The 24,737-nt window shown below is 34.5% G+C and overlaps 2 protein-coding genes across 13 annotated transcripts in view; one reads left to right on the plus strand and one right to left on the minus strand.

Annotated features, from left to right (window-relative positions):
* Positions 1-14,925, plus strand: LOC124950107 (prostaglandin E2 receptor EP2 subtype). Of its 2 annotated transcripts, none has more exons than XM_047496355.1 (7): positions 1-21; positions 1,062-2,598; positions 2,694-2,933; positions 7,626-7,803; positions 7,938-8,176; positions 9,793-10,021; positions 10,091-14,925. In XM_047496355.1, exons 2-7 carry the CDS (start codon positions 2,371-2,373, stop codon positions 10,201-10,203), a joined length of 1,227 nt encoding a protein of 408 aa, XP_047352311.1. In that variant the 5' UTR covers positions 1-21; positions 1,062-2,370; the 3' UTR covers positions 10,204-14,925. The 2 variants fall into 2 exon arrangements, with proteins under 2 accessions (XP_047352311.1, XP_047352312.1); XM_047496356.1 differs by having other exon boundaries at positions 2-21; positions 7,629-7,803.
* LOC124950099 (rho guanine nucleotide exchange factor 17-like) overlaps positions 11,316-24,737 on the minus strand; it is a 27,422-nt gene continuing 14,000 nt past the window's right edge. For 6 of the 11 annotated variants that reach the window (XM_047496328.1, XM_047496329.1, XM_047496322.1 and 3 more), the window contains 19 exons: positions 24,092-24,395; positions 23,663-23,960; positions 20,076-20,153; positions 18,010-18,087; positions 17,699-17,803; positions 17,493-17,609; positions 17,112-17,398; positions 16,732-16,869; positions 16,537-16,631; positions 16,201-16,423; positions 16,031-16,122; positions 15,682-15,949; positions 15,492-15,599; positions 15,182-15,424; positions 15,029-15,096; positions 14,618-14,944; positions 14,339-14,512; positions 13,972-14,255; positions 11,316-13,877 (listed from right to left, as the gene is read on the minus strand). In XM_047496328.1, the coding sequence (XP_047352284.1) occupies positions 13,993-14,255; positions 14,339-14,512; positions 14,618-14,944; positions 15,029-15,096; positions 15,182-15,424; positions 15,492-15,599; positions 15,682-15,949; positions 16,031-16,122; positions 16,201-16,423; positions 16,537-16,631; positions 16,732-16,869; positions 17,112-17,398; positions 17,493-17,609; positions 17,699-17,803; positions 18,010-18,087; positions 20,076-20,153; positions 23,663-23,960; positions 24,092-24,395 (3,266 nt within the window). In that variant the 3' untranslated portion in view covers positions 11,316-13,877; positions 13,972-13,992. The remainder of the gene's footprint in view (positions 13,878-13,971; positions 14,256-14,338; positions 14,513-14,617; positions 14,945-15,028; positions 15,097-15,181; positions 15,425-15,491; positions 15,600-15,681; positions 15,950-16,030; positions 16,123-16,200; positions 16,424-16,536; positions 16,632-16,731; positions 16,870-17,111; positions 17,399-17,492; positions 17,610-17,698; positions 17,804-18,009; positions 18,088-20,075; positions 20,154-23,662; positions 23,961-24,091; positions 24,396-24,737) is intronic. The other 5 variants (XM_047496327.1, XM_047496325.1, XM_047496326.1 and 2 more) reach the window with 5 other exon arrangements.

The following is a 24,737-nucleotide window of genomic DNA, read 5'->3' on the forward strand; positions in this document are numbered from 1 at the left end:
ATTATTAGAAGCGGTCCGGATGTGAGTGCCGATAAAATGTTCATCGCAATGTAATACGAATGATCTTATTTGCGTTGGCAAATAACCTATCCTTAAAATTTTCTTAAGATTTATGGGTGATCGTGCCAAAATTGTAATTTCGAGTTATTATTAACGGTTTTTCATCGATACATGCGCTTTTCTTAATCCGTTAAAACTCGGGAAATAGGACGTGTCTAACGTGTTAAATTGTATTGAAAATATTTTATGTGTTAGAGAATTTGTGAAATTCCGATTTTCTTTCTTGTCGATCACGATTATAACTTCGTAGTACGAAAATTCGTACGTATGATTAATTCGTTGTCATGTACGTTGGAGCAGCTCCAAATTCAAACGTCGATCTATCAAATCGTTTCCTCGTATCTAAGAACGTTAATCGGTATTCGCCGGCAAAAAGATAAAATCGTGTCCTGCATCCTTGAAAAATCAATTCTTCGTTCTTCGTCTAGCATAAGAGAGACATTATCGTTATCGCATTTGAAATTCTTTGTCGACGCGACACGTGGAAGTAGTCACCATGTAAAGAGAATGATCGACGTTGGATGTATTATTTATAAGCATTCACTAGCAACGTCGAATTCGTTGATCGTGCGAACTTTTCTTTGGCGTGAAAAATATTGAAAAGAGAAAAAGAAAGAAGAAAGAAAATACTACATGAAAAATTCTTTAACAGATAACAACAACAATAACAATAATAATAATGATAATATTAATAATAATATTAATAATAATATTAATAATAATATTACCCGATAATACTTAATAATTTTGGCTTGAAACTCTCCTAAAAAAGCATTATAAACGTTACAAATGTAATAACATCGAATTTTATATAAATATCTAAATAATTATTAACTTTTTCACTTTTATTCGTCTTACGACGAAGATATAAAGTTTTTCAAAAGAACATAAAACTAATTAATTCGAACTAGAGAGGTCAATAGAGATCACGAAAGAATAATAGCGTGGATAAAGAAATAATTTTTTTGCTCGTAAATTATTAACTACTTCTTTACTCGTAGATCTCGCAGAGGACGATGTTTCGAAAAGATCCGCCAAAGGTTCGAAGTAAAGCCCGTGCAATGTGCGCAGTTCGGTGAAGAATGACGCATGCGCAGTAATACATTTTTGCGATGAAGGCGCGCACGACGAAGCAAAGATACGAGTGAACGCGTGTTTTATATCAGTGAAGCGCCGGCAAAGCCGGAGGAAAGATGTTTCTTTGTAATCATCATCTTTTTTCGCTGAGTTTTCTCCCTCGTTATACGAAATAGAGCCGATCAAAGTTCGTAGATTCGCTTTGACGATTGATTTCACGTTGTAGTTTTTTCTTGTATCTGTATTTTCTTTCCTTTGTTTTTTTTTTCGTTTGTTTGTCTACTTTCTTTGGGTTTCTTCGCTGTTGTTATTTTTTAAAAATTCTTTTTTACATCTTTTTTTATTCCACATTATAACTATATCGAATCGATTTGAGTGAAATAACGAAATTGATTTCGCGTCACATTTTCGTGCTCGATCGGAAAATGATTCCAGAAGAATAGAAAGTTTAGAAAAAAAAGAAAAAGAAAGGATTTTCTCACTTTTTCTAGTAAATCAGGAATCAAACTTATTCAAAGATTTATCTTCCGGATCATTGTGGAGTCTTTCTCGATTCTTTTTAAAAGAGATCGAAAGAGGAATAGCCTTTCAAGATCCAATTTTTTTTATTTCCTTTTTTTCTTTTTTATTTCTCTTCTTCAGTTTGATTTTTTTCTCAACGGGTCTCTTTTGAAAAGTAGTTAAAGAATTTTGGAGCAAAGTAGTACGTCTCTTAATTGTAATCGTGTAAGAATAATCAACTACCGACAACTCCAGCTTCAAAGTCGTTTAAAGAAGTAGATTTTGAGAATAAGCGAAGGAACGAAGGGCCCGGTGTTGATCGGCCGGTGTTGTCACATCTCCGAAAACGAGTATGAGCAAAGCAAGAAAGCTACAGCATCAGCAACAACGTTGAAAGTAGGGATACGATAAGAGAAAATACTTCGTTTCCCTATTAACTGATCGTTTGAATAAAACGATGCATACGTAGCGTTCGAGAGAATTTATATAAAAAAAGAAGAATTTATTACCAGTTTAAATGATACTATGATGATGGAGCGAATTTTCGTTGAATTAATAAAGATAATGAATGATCGGAAAGTTGCTTTAGTAACGTCGCTTTAGAAATAGTAACGTTCTTGGCACGATCCTAAGACTTTTTTATCTGATTAATACGAAGAAAATATATATTAATTAAAGTGATAGATAAATTACATTGTTAGATTAAAGAAAACGAAAAAGAGAAAAAATAAGATGAAGGTGATCGAGGAAATAACTTCGAGTTTTCATACGGAAGCTTGGCAAAATGATAGCTTGTCTATCGTTGATCTAGCAAACACAATGATGACCATGAACGTTACCGTTCCGAATATACCTAAAAGACACGTGACTTTTATTTCTCAAGCAGTTCTCACATTGGTGTATATAACCGGTGTTATTGGCAATGTGTCCGCTCTGGTCATTCTTTTTCATCGCGATAAGGTAAAGAAAGAGAAGAGACAATCGTTCTTCTCACTTCTTATCAAATATTTATTTCTATTTTCTTTCTTTATCTCTTTCTTTCTTTCTCTTTTTAGAGGAGAAATCGCAAACACCTGCTGATGCTACGTTGCTTGGCAAGCAACGATCTCGTCGCATTATTGGGTATGTTGGTCCAGATGTATATCAGTATCTACGTAGCTGGTGTTACATTCAGCCGAGTATTTTGCTCTCTGCGAGTCGTATGGAGATTGTTTGGATTATTTAGTGGCTGTGTAGCTATCGTAATGGCCGCTGAAAGATGGCTAGCTTTGACCAGGCCTTTCGTTTATCAAAAGGTAAGTAGACAAAAGATTCCCAATTAAAAACATCATCACGATATTACATTATGAATTTTCAATAACTTCGTTTGATAACTCAATCTTCGTCCGTTTATAATATTCGAGAGAACAATATAAGTACTTACAATGATCATAAAACGCATTTAATTAGCTAGTTATTCGTTTAACGAGACGTTTTTCTCATTTAAAGAAGATCATAAACTTCTTAATGTGCGAAAGAGGAAAGCAATAACAGATATCTACTCTTCTTTTTCTCTCCTTATCTCTCTTCGAAAGTCGAAGTTTAGTGACTCGTACAGACATCCCAAACTTGTTTTCTTTTGAAATAAATCGATGAGTAAGATAAGCTATACATTCCTATTCTTATATATACACACATACACACACATATATATCTATAAGTAAGCTCAGTATATATTATATCGAGTTGTCCCATTTTATGATATTCTTTACCGATCTACTTACTAGTCCGAAAGAGACGTAAGTACTTACTTTCTTACATATCACACGATAATCTTACAGAGAAACGAATTAACTCTATGAAAATAATTCTCACAAATCGTAATCGCTGTAAAATTTGTGTTAAAACGTCGTGTCTCACGATTAACATCATTCGTCATTACAATTCATAATTTGTTCATTAATTTGATAGATACATACGGGAAACGAGAAGAGAGTACTAATTTTTGCTACTTATTTGCGCGTTCTTGCGTTCGAATTGATGTTAAGATTGAGATATACGATTGAAAAGTTTCTTACGTCTTCATTTTTAACGTCTTACGATGATACAAATCTATATATCTTCCTTGTTACGTTAGAATTTTTTCTTTGAATCCTTTTGTTTTATTTTTTGTTTATTTCCTTACTCGAGAGGAATGATCTGAACTATAGCTTGATACATGTGGCGTTAAAAAAAATTTTCGATTTTAACATCCGAAACTACTTTTTGTTACCTAGTTTGAGAAAAGTATCGAAAGATAAAAGATTCTCTTTAGAATGATCATCGTTTTTTCTAGTTGGACCAACAAAATTGTATTAGAGTGTTTACACCTACACAGATTTTGAAATGATTTTGTTATAAGAGTAATGTTTACGTTCCTTATCAGACACCAATTATATCTCGATTAATATTTATCTCGAAATAACGTGTTTACATTAAAAAATGTGTCGCATGTATAAGTTTCTTATTAGAATTTTCATAGGTAATTATGAAACATAGAAAAAAAAGACACGTTTTATCGTCTGTATGAAGTTTAAAGTTCATCGATGATAAAGATATACAAACATTTCTAGTAATGATAAACAAAGTACGCATGGTTTTCTTAAAACGAAGATTAACATAGCCTCTCTTATTTTATTTATTTTGTATCGTGAAATTTGATAATCAGACAACACGAAAGACTATCGATCAGCCCTCGTTGACTTAATTGCCATGAACACGCTATTTCTTTATTTGTTGAATATTCAAGGCCTAGAAAGTATTAATGAAGTTCACAAGTTTGATTATTAAAGTTCCAATCTTATCGAAATATAGTTCATCAACTACCTCTGAGAAATATTTGTTACGTTCATTTAGACACATTTCTATTTCTATGAATTTATCATTTATATCATTAATGAGAATGTATTTAAAAAATTATTCTTATAGTTTGTCAAAGAAAGTGAAAGTTTCTATTGTCGAGATTTCATCTAGATACATATCTCTAGAAGAATGAAAAAATGAGACTAAAAATGAAAAGTAACAAAATTTAGGCAAAATTTACACGAATAAAAGTAGTCATTAGCTTTACGTTTTGATAAGATATCAACGAGTGATCATGTAATAAAATTTATTTACATTATTTTTTGATTTAAATTCTTTAATAAGAAAGGTTCATTCATTCGTCGAATAAACGTGTATGAATCGGTGGGAAGATGAAAGAGATCAGTTGGGATTACAAGGGTGGATTATGTTTATGCTACCACAGAATTGGCGTATTCAGTAGACAACTTCTGATCATAAATCTTAACGCATTTTTTTTTTCGTTAATGCTACTACATATGTTATATCGTATATATAAAGTGTTACTATTTTTAGAATATTAAGAAGTCTTACAAGTGCATTAGAAAGATTAAAAATGTGTAATATATATATATATATATATATATATATATATATATATCCATATATATATGGATATATATGTTCTTAAAAACCACTCTACAATGTTTATAGGTCAGCAATTCAGTTTACGAGCACGATCTTAAAAGTATGTAATGTCAGAGTATGTGATCTGATAGGTGAGAAATCATTTTGGTAAACGATCGACTAGAAACTATCTTTTTTCTCCTTCTTCTTCGTCATCATCTTTTTTTTTCTCAACAAAAAAAAAACGAATCGAGAAGGAAAAGAAGAAAAAAATTGATGAAAATTAATTTTTTATCTTTTATTGTCGTGCTCGAATAAAATGTTTCATTGAATTTGAAGGATTATCTAATAGTAAAAATTTGAATCGACCACCCTCGACTTCAAGATAAATATATATATATATATATATATATATATATATGTATGTATGTATGTATATATAGTATACGAGTGTTAATTTAGATCAATTAATATCATTGAGGAAGATTTGACCCACGCAAAGTCCATACCATAATTTCTAGGAAAGCCTACCCTCCGATATAATGGCAATGAGCATGCGTCTTACCAAGGGATTATTGAGGGTTGATGGGCAATCACGAGTCGATTCGATTCTCTCCTCGAATGAAATTCTTTCTCGTGCTACGAAGATTCGAACATTGACGTCTTTTATTTATATCGATTCTCTTCACGTTCCGTTCTTTAAAACGCTGTAGGATAGCAGTAACCGTAGGATAGCAGTAACCGTAGTAACAATATCTTACGTTCACGATATAAGCTCTATTTTGACGAACATATGTATTTTTGCCAGACGCGGATGTTTACAAGGCCCTCAAGAATAGTAAGATTCTTGAGACGACGTTAAATCAACAAAATTCTAAGAGAGATTCTTGGACTCTTTTTATATATATATAATATTTTGATCTAAAATAACAATCTTATTTTCGAGGATCGATTGTAATTAAAAGGAAAAAGAATCAACGCAAAATAAAGAGAACGAACAGTACAAATAACACGAAAAATTTGATTTAATGATAGAACGTCTTCTGTAGCAATGCTCTCGAAACGTCAAAGGAAATTTAAAGTTATGTTTGAGATGTTCCAAGTGTCAAAGATGCTCTATTTAAATTAAAAAGAACTCTTGCAGCTTCTTTTCTTTCTTTTTTCTTCCTGTTTCTTATTCAACATTTTGTTTCAGTCTCTTTCACTCTCTCTCTCTCTCTCTCTCTCGCTTCAAATTTTTAGGCGTTTGGTTTTTTAATTATATTAAAAAAATACTCACATACTTATTTACATACAATACGTTTTTAATTTTATATTAATCAATAGAAAATAATGTTAATAATCTTTTGATTGAAATCTATCGTCTTATTCCTCTAATAATATAGCGAACGTTGCAACAAAATATGATTATCGAAATAATATATTTTTATAAATCCAACAAAATGTTTAATATATATAACATATAAATATTTATATATATTTATTTATTTATCTGTTTATTATATACTTATTTCATATCTTGTACTATATCGATATCGTTCGATACTGCTTCGTCAATTTCCACTTTTTATAACTCTTCGAGTTTATTTATTCAAAAGATGAGAGCTAAAAATGTTGTTGACAATATCTTATAAGTTACGATACATTTTTTGTATTTTGCGACGTTCTACCTTTAAGGAACGTGAACACATGAAAGTCGCTTCTCATTCCGAGAAAAAGCTTTTCATTTCAATTAACTAGAAACCATTCTGTGACCACATTCACTCGTCCCTAAGGATCGTCTGAAGATCATTTTCAATAACATGTGTAATTCCATGGTCTATAAATACATTGGATTTTATTTTAACCTATGAATGAAAGTAATGACAAATAAATTATAAATAAATTCGCGATACATTCTAATTAATAATAATATATTTATTTTCTTTCTCTTGTTATCAATCATACATTTGACGATCGGTAAGATAAAGCTTATAACAATGACGAATCCTCGCTCAAAGGAACTATTATTTTATGCATACATATTTACATAAAATATGCTATTCTCGTAGAGACTCGATGTCATTGTTCGACGTGAATATCATAAAGAATATCATAAAATAGATGAATATACTTGAAGATCCGTACAGTTCCTTTCGCATTCCTTCAAAGAATTTTTATGCTTCAGCAAACTTTTCTTCGATTTTAAAGATTAGCAATAAATAGCAGTAAATTAAATGAGATAAATTTTTCATGATAATTTTTGACAAATAAAGAATAAGAAAGAAACACATCATCGATCACTGTCTCGAATTTTATTGAAATCATGAAGGATGGTAAATTAAAATAAAGGATGAATAATATTTTGTTGTCCAGTTTGACTCATCGAATCCTTTGCTTTTCTAAAGCGTATGTTTGTATAGACAGTCGCCAGGTTCCGATTCTCATATTATCTAAGTATCGTTTAACGTATAAAATTTCCCTACTTAATTGATCGTTCTTTCATTATAATCCTATAGTATTTTTGTTAAAGAGGTCAATGAACTTTTTGGCTCAATCGGTGACACACATGTATCTTTCAGCAGGTGACGTATCCGGTAATTGTCCGTTGTATGCTGACACTTTGGCTGGCTGCTCTGTCATTGACCAGCCTGCCGGTATTAGGCTTCGGTCTTTATTACAAAGATGATCACTGTGTTCGATATAGAGAGGCTACCAAACCTACTGACATAGCTTATGCATACGTATGGTTCGTTTTCGGTGAGTGCCAATAATCTTTTGCAACGAGAGTGTACGTGCGTGTATATGTGTCTATATATATATATATATACAGTATTTATCTAGGTATATAACTACTTCAAATTATTCGATAATCATTAATCGCTTGCTTTTAGGTACTCTTCTCTGTCTATCCATTGTCTGGTGTAATCTAGCAGTGTCCAGAGCGTTAGGTAGATTAGGTCGTCGAGCTGGAGCACTGAGACGTATCTCGAGGGCTTCTTCAAGAGCAAAACCATTGTTAACTGTAACTGGACCCACACCAGAAGTCGTCGCAACTGCTGAAGAAAGAGCTTTTGCCCGACTTATGGCAGTCCTTTCGATATCTTTTGTTGTATGCTGGATGCCACAAATGGTAAGAAGATTCATCAGTTCGTTTTATTATTTAAAAAGAAACACATATTCTGTTCTCTCTCTCTCTCTCTTTCTTTCTGCCTCTTTTTTTTCCTTTTCTAAGATTTGTGCTGTTATAAAGGCCTTTCTCTTTGTGGAAACGAAAAAAGCTCAACGGGATAGATTTTTCTTTTTTCTGATCTCCCTTCCCCGATTACTCTCATTAGGTCAAGGTCAAGTATCCGCCACTCGATGCAATTCGAACGATGCCGTGGATTGTCACATAAAACTACGAAGAAAAGCCGTGAAAAGAGCCCTTTGATTTATATCACGGAGGGTGAAATCTAAGTTTCTTCTCTCTCTTAAATATCCTTCCAAGCTTATGTTTATATCGCTTTTCTCCTTCTTACGAAAACAATGACCGTTCCTATGAATTCTTAAATCATAAAAAAAGAGTAATAGATAACAAAGATTTTGCATTCTCTTTTATTTTATTAAACAATTAGAAATAAAAAAGAATAGTTCGACGAAGATTGTTTGAAAAATTTTGTATTAATTCGTTTATCGATAAAAACTCTTTTATGATGATAAGTTATCAAGAACTTCCACGAGTACTCATAAATAGTTTTGTTCGAGTGTCCTTCGAGTACGATGTTTCATCTGAAGAAAATGATTGGACTGTTTTTAGCAAGGCAACCCTGAGATAAAATAACGTCGTGGAAAAGAACTTAGCTTCCGGCTAGTAGCTTTTATGGGAAGCGATCGTTTTTACGTGACGTGCTTGCAAGGGATATCGACGTTGACATTTTACTCCTACGCAGTCGAAACGTCAATGATATTTGTGACCAACTCGTTTCTGGTAGAATTCTAAAAGCCTTAGAGTTGTTTTTCGTTTCGTTGTATTACGAAGTATCAACAATAATTTTTTTGTAAGTTTCTAATGAAGTCGTTGATCGAACTGAAAAGAAATTGAAGATTTTTTTTTTATTTAACGATATTTTAAAATTAATCACGATTTATTGATTTGTCTATTTTTATTATATCGTGCTATATAAATTTTGTGATAAAACTGATAGAAAATGAAAAGTCGATAAATTCATCAAAAAAAGATTCAGCTCTTCTACCAACTCATAATTTAATATTTAATAGCTACGTATCATTGTTTTCAAATGTTCTCACGTACAATCCATCGAGACCGACGAAAACGTCGCGACATAGATTGGTTCGATTAAACCGGATATCACCGATAATAACGTTAGGTGTTTGTTGACATATGTTTTATACAGCTCGGACATCAATCCTTTATGTTCCTTTAATGAAAATCTATTTACGGTGAAGTTTCTCAATCTATGAGTTTACAAATAAGAAGAAATTGTCAGTCAATAATTTTTGTCAAGTCACACTCGACATGATTTTTGACTTGGATCACGCTCGATAAGAATTTCGTAAAATTATTAAAAACGGTAATATCAAAATACGCGACATTCACCTATTGTCCTTAATTCAATTAAATTTTCTCGGATGTCCATAAGTTACCTTTAACATACAGCGAGCATTTAACATTGGATGACTATAGTAACCTTTGTCAAAGATCGAACGCACAATTAATTCGTCGTCAATTTATTCAATTGTTTTTAGATTTCGATTCCGCTCGCACAATTCTCTATGACTTTAACGACGAAGATGGTGACTTTGAAAAGGTGTATCCGTGCTTTTCACATTGTCGCCGACATTCTTTTGTGCATACACTTCACTTTGGATCCATATATTTACGTTCTCCTTCGAATACCTCGACCAAGATTCCGTTTGTTGAAACCACTTTGCAAGATCTGCTGGCCAGCCAGAAGTCGATCAAATTCGTTCACAGGTGAGACCAATTTTTTTTTCCTTCATATTTGCAATCAATAACGCAAATTGATTATAATCTTAATTTTAGGAACAGGAGATAATCATTGCAGCAGTGGTGATCCACCAACCCCTATAACCGAAGCACCCTCGACACCCGTTAGCGAGGAACATGAGTCCGAATTAGCAACCGTTAATGTTTGAGATCAATACGAATTGATCGTATCGATCTCATAAACGATTTTATGTTTACACAATCGAAAATGTATTCTTCGATGTACCAAAGTTCTATATATGTATTTCTTATTTACTATTTCGTATTAACATTTCTGGATTAAATTCGGGCAAAATCGAGGCATTCCATGAGACTTAAGAGGAAGAAAAAAGGATGACAAGTTTGTGACTGAGAGTATTGCAATTATAAATATCTATGAGTTTTTTCTTTTATATATACTATATATTGTCGAAGGTTTATGCATGAAACGACTTTTCATCGAGAACTCCAATCATTTGCTTCATGCAAATGACAGTGACGTTGACAGATCGGATACAAACCTAATCTTTCGACAATCGAATTATGATCAAACGTACTACGAAAATAACCGACATTTTTTATATTTTTATTTTATGAGAAATTGTTAAAATTGTATAATTTGATTATATGATCGATGAATTTTAAACGTATATTACGTTCGATTAAAAGTGTGAAATAAAAGGAAATATTTAAATACATGTTTCCAAAGCACAGTTACACGATCCAAATTATTCTACATATATGTATATACATTATAAATGTTGATATCTGTGTAGATATATTTCTAGTCAGAGTCAAGCAATGTAACTGTGAAAAAAACAAAAGAAAATATACAGAAAGACACAAAAAAAACGAAAAAAAGAGAAATTTCATTCGTTTCTGGTGCAAAAATACCAAAATAAGGAGATCGATTATTCTCCGTACGATGTTAATTATTACGCGCGTGCATTTCTTTTTTTTTTTTCTTTTTTATATTTTATAACGTTATTATCAAAAAGAAATATTACTCGTGCCATTTAATGATACTATTGTTCTAAGTGTATAATGTGTGTACATGAATACATATTTACATGTAAAATAAGAGTACACGTTAAGAGGAACGAATATATTATTATCATTACTAATAATAGATTTATCAATCATTTTGCATATCATGATCGCATATCGTTCGATGCGTTCGTTATAATTTCATTTTATATGATTTTTTTATATGTTTTCCTCAACGAATGATATTTATGGTGTAATAAAAGTATTCACGCATATAGGATATTTTGATTAACCGTTTACAAGTTTTAAATCGTCTTTAATACAATTATATCAACGAGCATTTATAATTGTACATAAGAATATTACATATAGATAATTATAATCAAATATACTGTCTACGGATTGTGACGTACAATCGCAGGCGATGTAAAGCACGGAGATGATATCTATTAAAAGAGAAAAAGAAAATTACATAATTATCAAATAAATATGTACATTCATAATAAATGATGATACAAATTCCGAGAACATTTTTCATAGTTCTTGTGTAACTTGGAATTATGTTTTCAATAATAACGCGAAAAAAGGAAAATACATATAATACAAATATATTTACGATATATTACATTTCCCTTTAGCCGTTCATAACACGAATCTTATAGTCTCGTATCTATACAATTCTAATACGAGACTGTTCTCTATTACACACCAAAGATGCATCCAAGTATTGCATTCGTACGGTTATTGACCGAAAGTATAAATAAATAATGTATTTTTTCTTTTCATAAAAAAGAGAAGGAGAAAAAGATAGAAAGGGGGAGAGAGAGAGAGAGAGAGAGAGAGAGAGAGAGAGAGAGAGAGAGAAAGAATATGAGATATTCTTCACAAAAAGACGTAGTAGAACAAGTTTCTATACGGCAAACAAACAATTCTTTTTCTTCTATGAAAGACCAATGTCAAAGGCAAAACATTTATCAATATATTTTGTTGTTTTTTTATCTTTTTTTATCTTTTATCTTTTTTTTTTTACTTTTGTTCAATTTTCTCTTTCAAAAAATAGATTATTTCCACGAAAAGCTTAAGCTCTTATCCTTCGTCTATATGTATATTACTTGAAGTCCAGTTTTGATGTAGGTTCTTTTATGTTACTTATAAAAATGTATAACGTATAATTGTTTTTTTCTTTTCTTTTTTCTTTTTAATTACACCAGGTATTATATAAGTAAATTTGAAATTAGAGTGCATATGTATGTCCTCATGTTTCCTATAAATATTTTTCGTATCATTCAATCTAAGAGAAAATATTGTTCGAAAACGTGTACATACAGTAAATTTGATTAAAGGTATTCGATTAATGTTTTATTCGTTCACACAATAAAGTGGCACAAATATACGATCGAAGAATAATAGATATAACTTTGTATATATCGTTATATGTAGCTTTCATTCAGTCTTAAATTAGCAAAATTACAATTACCTGGTTTTTTTGCTTTCCTTCACACTTGAACATATACTTATTTATATTTAAGCATCGATATCATGTCGAGCATCTGTTTCATAATAAAAAGAATAATTTTTTACAGGCTTCCATCTCCCAATATTCATACCAGCACTTCGATGTTACAAATCATTTTTATTGGTCAAGTGTGAAGTAATTTTTAAAAAGTTGTTCATAATAAATTATTGTCAAACATACTTCGCGTTAACTGATAATGCGCACGTAAGCATAGGAACCACAAGAGAGTCAATTATAACATAGGGACGACTTCGTTTCAATAATTTGCACTCTTTTTTTGATATGGATAATATTCAATGTCTACATTCACGCACGTACACACACGCACACACACACACACGACGTGATACATCTTTAATTGAAAATTATTATTACATAGGGTCCTTTCACGGGATAGACGGACACATTAATTTACATCATTTAAACATTCAAAATGAATAATGAGGTACATTTGGATTTTGTTGTGTCATCAAAGGACAACGATAAAATTTTGTCAATATTTTAACATTTGTAAGAAATGATGAATCTTTGAACCTCATCGTTTAATTTAGGCCATTTAAAACGTTATAAGCTCGTTTTCGAAGCCTTTTCAGGTACCGCACATTAATTGTCATCGTTTCTATTGCAACAAGATATTGACACGTTATGAAATTTGTATTTTTCTCCTTCCTATTAATTCTAGCTCCGACGATAATACAAGATTGATGCTCGAATAATAGATTAGAATAGCCCGTAGAGTTTTAATAATTTTTTAGTCAAAGTGCTACCAACACCAACGACGATGACTGATCGTTTTCATCGTTTTATTTTGCAAAATGTGGGCTAAACTTCATCGTAAAAATTCGAACGAGTAAGAAACGACTCCGCAATAAAAGAAATCTCAAGCGTCTCCAGACTTATAAACGTCTTAAAAATCGCAGATCATTCTCACTAAATCCCTCCAACCTAATTTACTGCGCAAATTCAACGGCGAGTGATCTTCCCTCGAACGAAAAAAAAGAAACAAAAAAACAAAAAGAAGAAAATCTCGTTTCGATCGAGGACGAAACTCAAGAAAGCTATTATTTTCTCGACCAAAAATCCTTAAGCAAGATTTTTACCATCCTTTAATACGAATTTTACTTCGTTCTGTAGATAACGGAACTTATTTATCCTGGTTCTGATCCACTCCGCCAGGAGTAACCAGAGAACCTTTCCTCGTTCTCTGAAAAATCGTCGTGCCGATCCGTCCGTGTTAACCAAGATCGATACAGCATGACGGTGTTCGCATATTGGCTGCACGCTCGACAACAACGATTCCCACGGCGTGTCGTGCCGGCTATCGTGAACCGCGACCCTCCGCTAAAAATTTTTTTTACCAAAACACATTTTATCGGACGAACTAATACGATCTTTGATATCTTTTCTTTGTAATTTAAGAAAAGAAGATCGATACCTTGGGCCGTGCAGAAATGCATCACACCTTCCACAAAAGAAGATGATTCGTCGAATCCTCGCGACCTGCCTGTAATTCTGCGGACGCTTGGGGCCCTCTGAAATCCTCGTAACCATCGCCACCGGATATCACCAAGAGCTTACCGCGATTGATATTATTCTGATGCACTTTCTTCGATTTCAAAGAGTATCGATTCACCTTTGGTCGTGGTTCTGGTTTCGATGATGTACTGGTTTCCACGCATGTTAGAAACCGCACGTGTCCCGTATGTCCGTGAGGTATTCCTTTGAGAAGAAAAAAAAAACTTTCGTTAAAATCTCAATTACCAAAGAAGAGAGAGAGAAAGATCCGTTAGCTCGATACCAACCAGTTACGATGGGAGGTTGAGATATTCTTTGCGTGGATGGCTTGATGTGAGGTATTGGTACGGTTAAAAGTACACCAGCGCTTGTACCGATCCATAATAACTCATTGCAAGCCAATAAAGCGGTTACTCTGAGACAGGCTGCTTTATGTTGTCTTATTATGTCATCGCAACCTGCAGCAAGTTTAATGTTTTCGTTAAAATAAATATCGTTGGAAGTACAATAAGGGTTCGTTAAACGAGAAATTTATATAACGATTTCGTTCAAGATTTAAAACTTACTAGCAAGCATCTTGGTAACGGCCGGAGCGATATTTATATCTGTCAAGCATTCATAACTACCAGCATGGAAAAGACGAAGTACGGCACTGTTGTGCAAAGAAATCCAAACACCAAAACCACCAGAGTTTGCCATACAAGTGACCGCTCGACTTGTGTCACTGCTAACCACGAAGCTGTGCTCGATGTCCAAGGTACGCGTGTTGAGAACTTTCACGGAGTTATGGCAACCACACCACAGTTTGCCAGATACCGGAAGCATCTTTGTTACTGGAGATGCTGCGGTACCTACGGACACTATCGTTGGATCTGGAGTATTCCAACCTCCTACTGAATCCAAAGAAAATAATATTTTTAAATCTTTATATATTCGATCATCGTAAAGATAAAATCGTAATGATAAGACGAACTTACTATGATCTCGTGTATATACAGCTATATCACCATTGGCAAGTGACACGAATACTTTATTGTCCAAGTATCTATAATCAAGAAGGGTATAAAGTTAATAATAGCACAACACGCGTCATTACCAGACACATTTTCCCTTCTTGAAGATCGACTTACATGATACAGTGCACGCTACTACCATGTTGAATCTTCACCTTGTTCTTTTTTATTCTAATATTGTCGTTACAATTATAAACGTGAATGCAACCATCTTCCGTCCCTAACCACATGGTAGGTTGATTGGCATCCTCTTCAATGGCAATAGCGTTATCGATATTAGAGACATCACCGCTCAAGGTCACGCTACAAGTATCCGCATTTGGAATGTCGTCCGAGTCCGACTCGTCGGAGCTCGAGCTGCTACACAAAAATAGGCGTAGTAACGCGAACCTAATTTAACTCTTATCGTAGAAATATATATTATTACCTGTCTAATTGAATATTACCACTACCGGAGTCGACATCTTGCACGGAAATACTGATGCCGCTTTTACTATTCACAAACGTATTACTGTTGGATGCCAAAGAGTTCGAACTAATATGAAGAATAATTGACGAATGAATATTAGAGATTTTAACATGCTTAAAAAAAAGAAAACAATACATGAGACACGAACCCAGGAGTACAAGCAGGTATCCCAGCAACGCAAAGAATTCTAGCATTGCAAACTCCATTACAAGATGTAACTTGAGGTGGTTCTGGGTTCAAACTCAGCACGCAAACCTGACCAACATATCCGTCGCTGTTGCAAACCCACACATCACGAGATTCTTGTCCATTTGATAAGGTAGGTGCAGCGCAAGTAAATTGAAGACCAGCTCGTGTCTTTCTAATGGGTAAAGGACCGACGAATTCTGGACAAAGTCTTCGATCGGCAGACAATGCTGAAATTTATCCGTCGAAGTTAAGAAGAGTGAAGTTCCTTTTTCCTTCTTTTTTATTCGAGAAGATAGTTTTTCACTTACCTAACTTTTGTTTGGCTTCGTTGAAACTTTCTTCCCAGCTCGCTCTCTTGTCGGGCTTTGTAAAGACAACGGAGATATTCTCGATACCCGATCTGAAAAAGTATACTAGGTAACTAACTATAAAAAAAAAAGCATGAGGTTATTCAAGAAAGTATTGAAAATCGATTTACTGCGTGTTTAGAGTTAATTCCAGACAAGCTAACTGAGAATGAGCAGCGTTTCTTTCGGCTAACTGCCGTTGCGCTTGACACAGCATATCCTTGATCAGATCCTCGAGTTGTGCCTTACTTCCATGTATCGTAGCTGCGAGTTCTTGGAGTTGACTCAATGTGACGCAATCTTCTCGTAGGTGATCAACCTCACGTGCCATTCGTCTGAGATTCTCGTCCTTGGCTGAGAAGGAAAGATCGATGGAGAGAGACCAGCTGACGATATATTCGTCGTTCTAACGAATATCATTGATCTAACGTAGATTATAAATTTCTCTATCTACATTGACACGATACCTTTCATCACTTCGAGATCATCCAATGGTATTCTCATCAACATTTTGTACTTGTTAGCTTCAAGAAGACTGACCAAGCTGTTCGGGCAAGAGCTCCTACAATCGATCGATCAATAAATAGATCAATTAATCATTATATCGTACGTTATTAGATAAGAAGAAAACGCATTAAAGGAACGCGTTACTATGTACTTACGTAGATGGTTTCCTTATCGTACCACTTCGTCGTTTGATACTGGTAATAACCAATAGGTCGGAGAACAAAAAGAGAGCTCGTTCCTTCCGTGTGCCTTGGTTCGATGCTATGGTAACCAAATCGTGACGAACGAATGCTCTGGAAGCAAAAAACGAATGTATCGTTATAATGAACCTTTTTTATTCCGCGAGCATAGCCAAGTGAATATCGAAAATCGATGGGCTCATTCATTGGGAAAAGCGGGACGGTGAAATAAAAAAGAAAAAATATATAAAGGACTTGCAAACGATAGAGAATGATTAGTTACATGATTGGTTACATAAATAAGGTGAAAAATGTCTACCTAAAGATAATTATGATGAAATAATTATCAAACCAACCTATCATTCGTAACGATCCCAGCAAGACCTTCGACGAGGGCTTGAACCTCTCTTAAAGTACTTTGTTGCTGTTCCCATTCAAGAGACTCACGCTCCGTGCAATTGATCTTCACAACCAATTCGTGCACTTCCTTTTGTGCTGCCTGCAGGAACTCATAATCGGGATGCGTCGAATCAGTGTGTTTGAGAAGTCTCTGAATGAGAAGCTCGTAACGCGGAATCTTCTGCACCGGTTTAATCAGCAGTTGATCAAGACCAAGCTTGCCTTTGTGTTCGCGTTCCATCGTCTATGAAACAAAAAATAAATGATAAGGATAATCGCATATGTAGATAGATAAATACATATGGTGTATGTAGAACAATGATACGCGATTAAACTACCTCGAGAAATCGTGCGAATGCTGGTTTCCCCTGACACGTTGTTTTTATCGCCTTCTTCGCGGACTTCCAATTGTCCAAGAAGAGAGTGTAAGTCTCTAGAACTACTGGCTTTGTAAACTAAACATATCCAAGAGAAAATTGTATCTTTAATTTCTCACTCAGTTATTTTAAAACTTTCTTATATTAATTTGCGATATAATACTCACTACGTCCAAGAAAACGTCGCCTATAGTCTGCTTTACTTCCCAAGTATCGAGACGTTTTCGTAACTCTTCGAGAAAAATTTCATGATGGCTAAGAATCGCTGGGACCTATAAAAGTATTTGAGAGAAAAAAAGGAAGCAAAAAAAAATAGAGAGAAAGAGAGAGAGAGAGAGAGAGAGAGAGAGAGATAGAACTAATTTTTAATAATCTATCTATAAAAATCTATATAATTATATAATTATTCCTTGCTATCATATCTTCCTTATATATTCTTCGTAAACTAATTTAAACAAGGACACGCATAAGTATTTACCTGATAAAATATCTCATCCACCGTAGCAGCGTCCACTAAGCCGGCATTCTCGGGACTTTTCAAAGGCTGCAGATATTTCTGGAACAAAAATCGAATTTCGTTTCGCAATATTCTCCCTTATGGTGTAACAACGTAGAGCAAAAGAGTATATAACGTAGTATGCGTGTGTATATACATATGCATGAATCAACGTCGATGATCTTATTTTCCGACAAATGCAAAATCTTGATTTGTTCCACGAATATATTAAACACTGATTTATACGGAGAAAGGAAAGTTTTTGCTCGACTTTGCAATTCAATGGGAGTTATATATTCTGCAGAGAAAATCAATTGCTCCGGGGTTAATGAAGTGCGAGGAATGCGGTGGACATCTTTTTTCGCTTTTTTCTTCCTTTTCGTGTATAACGACGAGAAAAGCGATGCTTTAAATCGTTCTTCTCGTGGATTTATAAGTCTCCGAGGTTCACATCGATCAAATAAATAATAAAGGAACTGAATATATCGTAATATTCATAGTAGTAGTAATAGTAAAAGTGGTAGTAAGAGTAAAAAGAGAACAGCGATGACGTGATAAACAAATTTTCGGCATGCCATTGAAACGCAAAGAGGGAACGAAAATAAGAAAAGAACGAAGAAAATAGGGAGGGGGAAGGAAGGAGGAAGGAAGGAAAAGAATGAATAATAGACAAAAAACAAAAAGAATGAAAGAGAATTTCTTTGGATCTACATTAGGCATGATCTACTGGCATCTAATGGCACATCAAATTTTATTTTCAATTTGATATATCGTACAAGAAAACGATAAATATTATCTGACGCATTTGTTAAATTATCGTGCAAAGAAAATTAAATACGCATTTTTAATATTTTTTTTTAGCGCGTAACGACATGTAAAAGCTAAAAAAAGGAAAACAAAAACGAAATAAAAAGAAAAAAACATAACAACAAAAAGAAGAAAAGAAATAAAATAATTTGAAGCATACGATAAAATATCAAGACAAAAATATTATAAAAATATAGAAGTTTTGTTAGGTGTATGATACAGCGCACATTCGCAACCTTTATCTTTGACCTTTAACGTTTAAAAAACGTAGCTTCGAATGGCACGAACGTTCTCGAAAAAGGGACGAAGGGGATGCGAGTAGATAGATAAATAGATACAGATAAAAAGAGAGAGAGATAGATAGATAGATAGATAGATAGATAGATAGATAGATAGATAGATAGATAGATAGGGAGAGAGAGAAAAAGAGAGAGGGACATATCGTCGAGTTTATTTTTTCGACTTTCGATCTATCTTGCTTTTTTTCTTTTTTTTTATTTTATCGTATTTTTTCGTTATTGCCTCGAGAATCCAAGCGACGACATGAAAAATCGTAGCCTCTATACGTAGTCTGGCCAAGGCCATTGTCGAAATAATAGATCCTCCGAAATAACGATCCTCTCGATGCGTGTGGGTAGCTGGGAGTTGTTTGGAAAATATGACAATCAAACTCGCACGACTTTGGTCGGTGTGGCGCAAAGCTTAGGACGATTCTTGTGAGATGTAACAACGAATGTTAAAAAATCTTTTCGTGCGATATAAACTATGACGAAATCGATGAAATCGATGATCCGTAAAAAATTTTTCTATGGTTAATAGAGATCTATTTTGGTTGGTCGTTATTTCAAAGGAATGAAAAAGAAATAAAGAAAAATAAAAAAAAAAATAGAAAAAAAAACAAAAGGATAGACAAGATGAAAATGTCCGACATTCTTTCCATATTTCCTGTTATTTTCAATATACATATCTCCGTGAACGAATAACATGGATGATATACAGAAATGTAACGGATGTAATAATTTTCATTCGATATTATAATATACAGATATTATAAATTCGATCGATATTATAATATACAGATAATAAAAGAGTTAATGTTCCTTGAATCGTATACCATATTAATCGACATGGGTTTGATTATAAAAAAAATGTATATGTTACCAAATCTTACGATACGATTTAATACATGTTTCGGTAAAATATACATTCGATCTCGTTAGATCGCATTTAAAATTACTTACATTGACTAGTATTTGCAAAGCTTCCACGTACGAACGTTCGGTATCGTAAAGCTCAACGACGACATGAGTTCTCGTATCCTGAAACATAAGAAGAAAAAAAGGTGATGGTTTATCAAAAGTATCGATCATTTTTGCGATTTTCATGAACATTTAGTTCAATTAATTCATCACATATTTTCCTTCGTTAAAGACGTCGTCGATTTTAGAGATTCTCCACGAAGAAAAATAATCTGATGACATTTATCATCGTCTTCGTTGCTTTGTCATCTCGACAGAATGTGACCTCGTGCAAGAGGAGGCTACACGTGCGTATTGTATATATGAAGCACGCGCACGTGCTGTACTACGCCACGTGTTGGTCAACGAATATATGCATTATCACGGAGAATCATTTCCCGATCTAGAGTAATTACCAAAGTGTTCGTTTGCCCGCCTATTCGTTTGTTTACGATAAATGATATTAGGAAATCTTTTCGGAAGATAAAAAGTTATAATTAACGAACGTGAGAAAGAGAGAGAGAAAGAGAGAGAGAAAGAGATAGAGAGAGAGAGAGAGAGAGAGAGAGAGAGAGAGAGAAAGAAAGAAAAAAAAAGTCGACATTCCGTTTGGTATTATTATTTCATTTTTACTAATTCAGATAAAGTATTGATAAAATTTATCTTATAAAGCGCACTTTGAAATAGATAACAATCCTCATCAAAGGAAATAAAAATAACTTAGAGATGAAATGAAAAGTTTCATTATGGATTTTTACATTCAGGAGAAGCAATAAGACATTTAATTGTTGACGCTTATGTTAACATCGTATATTAATCGATTATCGACAGGAAGGAATTTAGAAAGCACCTACGCATTCTCTCGTGACATGACCGTTATTCCTGTTGTCCACGGATAGCCGACATTCGATGGGCCTCACGCTGGCGTTGATCGCCATCCTCTTCCTCTATCTTTCTTGAATTCCTACGACCGTTAATGATGAACACTCGCATCTCATTCCACTTGATATTCTCCACTCGATAAATTTGAATTTACACGGGCTCATGATGGCTTACGCATGAGATCAAATTCATGGAATACACTTCCAAGCCAATGGAATGTATATTTTTATAAAAAAATGAACGCACATAACGAGAGTTTATATGATATAACATCGTATTCAAAAAAATAATTAAATATCATTGAAACATCTAACTTCCTTATTTTCAATGCTTCTTAAAAATCACAATTCCCCTTTATTCGCAACCTCCCAAAGAAAATTGATTTTTCCTTTCTGACATTCACAAGAAGATCCCACTTTTTCTTCTACTTTATCCTCAATAGAACCATACGTCAAAACTTATCAAGATAAACGAGATGAGGTCGTCACGTGTTTTACGTAGGTAGGTACGCGTAGGCGACCCTGACCACCATCCGTGATAATGACGAAGTATCCTTCGAAAGAGTTGTTAAAGAAGGACGATGAAAACGATCAGCTCGATTTCTGTTTGATTTTCTTCGGTAATCACATAAAATGAACTCTTCTAGATTTATCTACTCTATCGTTACAGCATCCCAAAGGAGCTATGGATTAAATTTTTATTTGAGAAGTAACATTTGCAGTTAGTGTTTCCCGCGAACGTAGAGAAAACAACAACGAGGCAAGGATGTTATCGAAACTAAACGGGCGTTCAGCCGGATGGCCAAGAACAGGCTGATCGATGCGCCGAATAGAAGCGCCATAGTGCCGATGGTGGTGACTGCTGTTGTCTCTGGTGGACGCCGGCGCGTAAGCTTTTCACGTGGATCATACACGAATCCTGACTATACACTCCTTCTCCTTCTCTTCCTCCACCTCATCCTCATCCTCAGCTATCACTTCGTCCTTCTACATTATACCTTCATTTGCTACTCTTCATTTGCTTACGGCCTTGTCCTCATTATCTTATTTGTTTCTCTCTCTCTCTCTCTCTCTCTCTCTCTCTCTCTCTCTCTCTCTCTCTCTCTCCCTCTTTGCCTCTTTGTTTCTGACATTCTCTTTCTCTCTCTCTCACTCTCTCTCTCTCTGTCACACTCTCACTCTAATTATTCACTCTTTTATATCTGATCATGCAAAGGAAAATATTTAAAGTCTAGAAAATTATCGAAATTAAATAATTATTCCCATGGTCATTGCTAATACTAGTGTCACGTTCTATTCGTCGAAGTAATTGTATTGCGAGGAAAATAGTATTAGTGATATATTCACTTTCATTCTCACTCTATCTCTATCTTTCTATTCTTCATCTGTTAACAAATAAATAAAAGGGATCATATAATGTATATATTGGAGTACTTGAATTTTTATTAACACTTGATGAATTCGTCGATAGGAAGTATTGAAATTTTCCGACCGTAAACATTTTCGCGTCATCGGCTGTGTTCTAAATTTGTTGAAACATGCGTAAACGTTCGTACGAATCCCTTTGGTGGGCGATACCGGAAACTGACACCTGCGTCAGACCAAGCAACCACGACCTTGTCTCTCTTCTGGGGGATGGACACAAGCAAAAGTTCTCATTTGCATCATGGAACGCACAGACGATCTCGTTAATAGGTTTCCTTTGACCATGCAATAGCTTTGAACGTGACGCAAAAGATTCTTTGAAACGTGAGATTAAACGTACGGGAAACGCACTATGTATACGTATATATGTAATTATGTATGTATATGTGTCTTTGTTACACCTAAATGCTAAATAATTCCTATAAACACGAATATATCCCAAATTGGAACGCCTTCTATCTTTCTTTATTTTTCTTTTTATTTATTTTCTTATGTTATTTCTTTTCTTTCTTTACTCATATCATTTAAATTTTTCAATCACTTTAATCGTCTCGTGAAACACGAATCGCTCACCGTGAATTATTCGGTCAAAGCACATTTTTCCAACGACTCTTGCTCCATATTTATTTCGACGACGACATTTGTTTAGTCTACGGCAAAGACCCCCGGAATACGCATTTCTCGTGGGTAAAGTGAAAATTCGACTATACTCGTTCTTATGTATAACCGTAATATTTTTCGAAATTTAATATAGTAGTCGAGAAAATTCCTCAAGGATCGGCCGCTTTACATCACGAATTACAAGCGAAATATGAAGACGAAAACGAACATAAGAATTTAATATTCAGGTCCATAACTCGTATCATCGTTACGAAAATACGAATGGATTCGGAGGAGGTAGAAGAGGAGAAGAAGAAGGAAGAGGAAAAGGAAGAGGAGGAAAAATAGGAGGAATATCTCGTATTTTCCATCAACGAACGATAAACTATTTTCTTCATCCGAAAGTACCTCTCTCTAGTTCCTCGTGTTTACGACTGACGTCATGATGTTTCTCCTCACGAGCTTGCTTCATTCATGAAATCTACGTGAACGCACGCACATACGATGCCGGATGTAGCTGGAGTTTTGACCTTTAGAAGCACGATGCAGTCTTCCGCGAAACGAACGAACGAGTCTATGACTCACACAGTACATATGTATTTCACTCTTCTCCTTCGATTCAGATGAAGAACACTGAGGGGTTTCCGAAATATACGAGAACGAAAAAGAATTTGGCTGACTTACATTTCGATGAGCAGGTGCACGAGCTACTCTCTCCGAAGATCCTCTCAAAAGTTCAGCAAGTAATTCCGGACTTGGTCCAGGTAATCCTTCTAATTTACTTGGGCTAGAGGTAGTCCTGTGATGACAAGGTGTAGGTGGTTCGGAGCTACTATTAGCACCGGTATTGTAAGAAAGATTAGCGGAGACTTTGCGTCTAGGTCTAAGACCTTCTTCCAGAGATATATCCGTTGCACGAGGTTTCGCCATTTCAGCTTCAAGCATTTGACCGTAAGGACCACGAAGTGGTCTCTTACTGTACCTTAGAAAGAAGATATTAACATGTAACAACAATATATAGAAACAATTTCTCATCAATTTGAATCTGTTCATGGCATGCTTTTAATGTAGTAAAAAAGGACAGTGAAAAATGTTTAATTTTCAATTTCTTACCTTCGTGGAGCGTGACCTTCGCAATCGGACAAATCGCTTGGTGTCGCAGGTGGATCATCTCTTTCCTCGCTGCTCTGAGCAGTAAGTTTGTTTCTATCAGCGTCCAAAGGTTCTGGCCATTGCGTTATGTACACGCCCTTTCTTCTCTTGCTAGTATCACCACGATAACGTCTGGTCTTACCAGAAGGAGAGGATGCTTCCGAAGGTGTCTCGCTAGGTGCCTCGCTGCCCTCGCTAGCTTGACTGAGTCTTGGTTCCTCCAACGGTGGAGTCACGATTACCTCGTGTGGCTCTATTCTGTTCTCTATTAAATAAATTCCTCTGAATGTCTAAGTTAGTCGCAGAACGCATTCAAATCATAGCGAGAAACGGAAGAGAAGTTAACGTAGGTATGCATTAAACGAGCAAGTATCATTTCCCGCAAGTTGCTCAAACGGAAGAGCGCACGTTGAAGTTGGACTACCATGAGCGGTGGTAAAACCATCACTAGTCTCGGCTATGGTCATTGTTTATTGTGAATAGCAATCTGCAGACGCGAATGAACGAACGCGCGTGAAGTCATCAATGAAGATGGCTATAACTCGATGACGCTCGAATTTCTATTTCGATTCTGGCACCCGCAGTTCTGAAAATAGTGCTACATAAA

The sequence above is a fragment of the Vespa velutina genome, chromosome 6 (assembly GCF_912470025.1).
Source record: "Vespa velutina chromosome 6, iVesVel2.1, whole genome shotgun sequence".
NCBI lineage: Eukaryota > Metazoa > Arthropoda > Insecta > Hymenoptera > Vespidae > Vespa > Vespa velutina.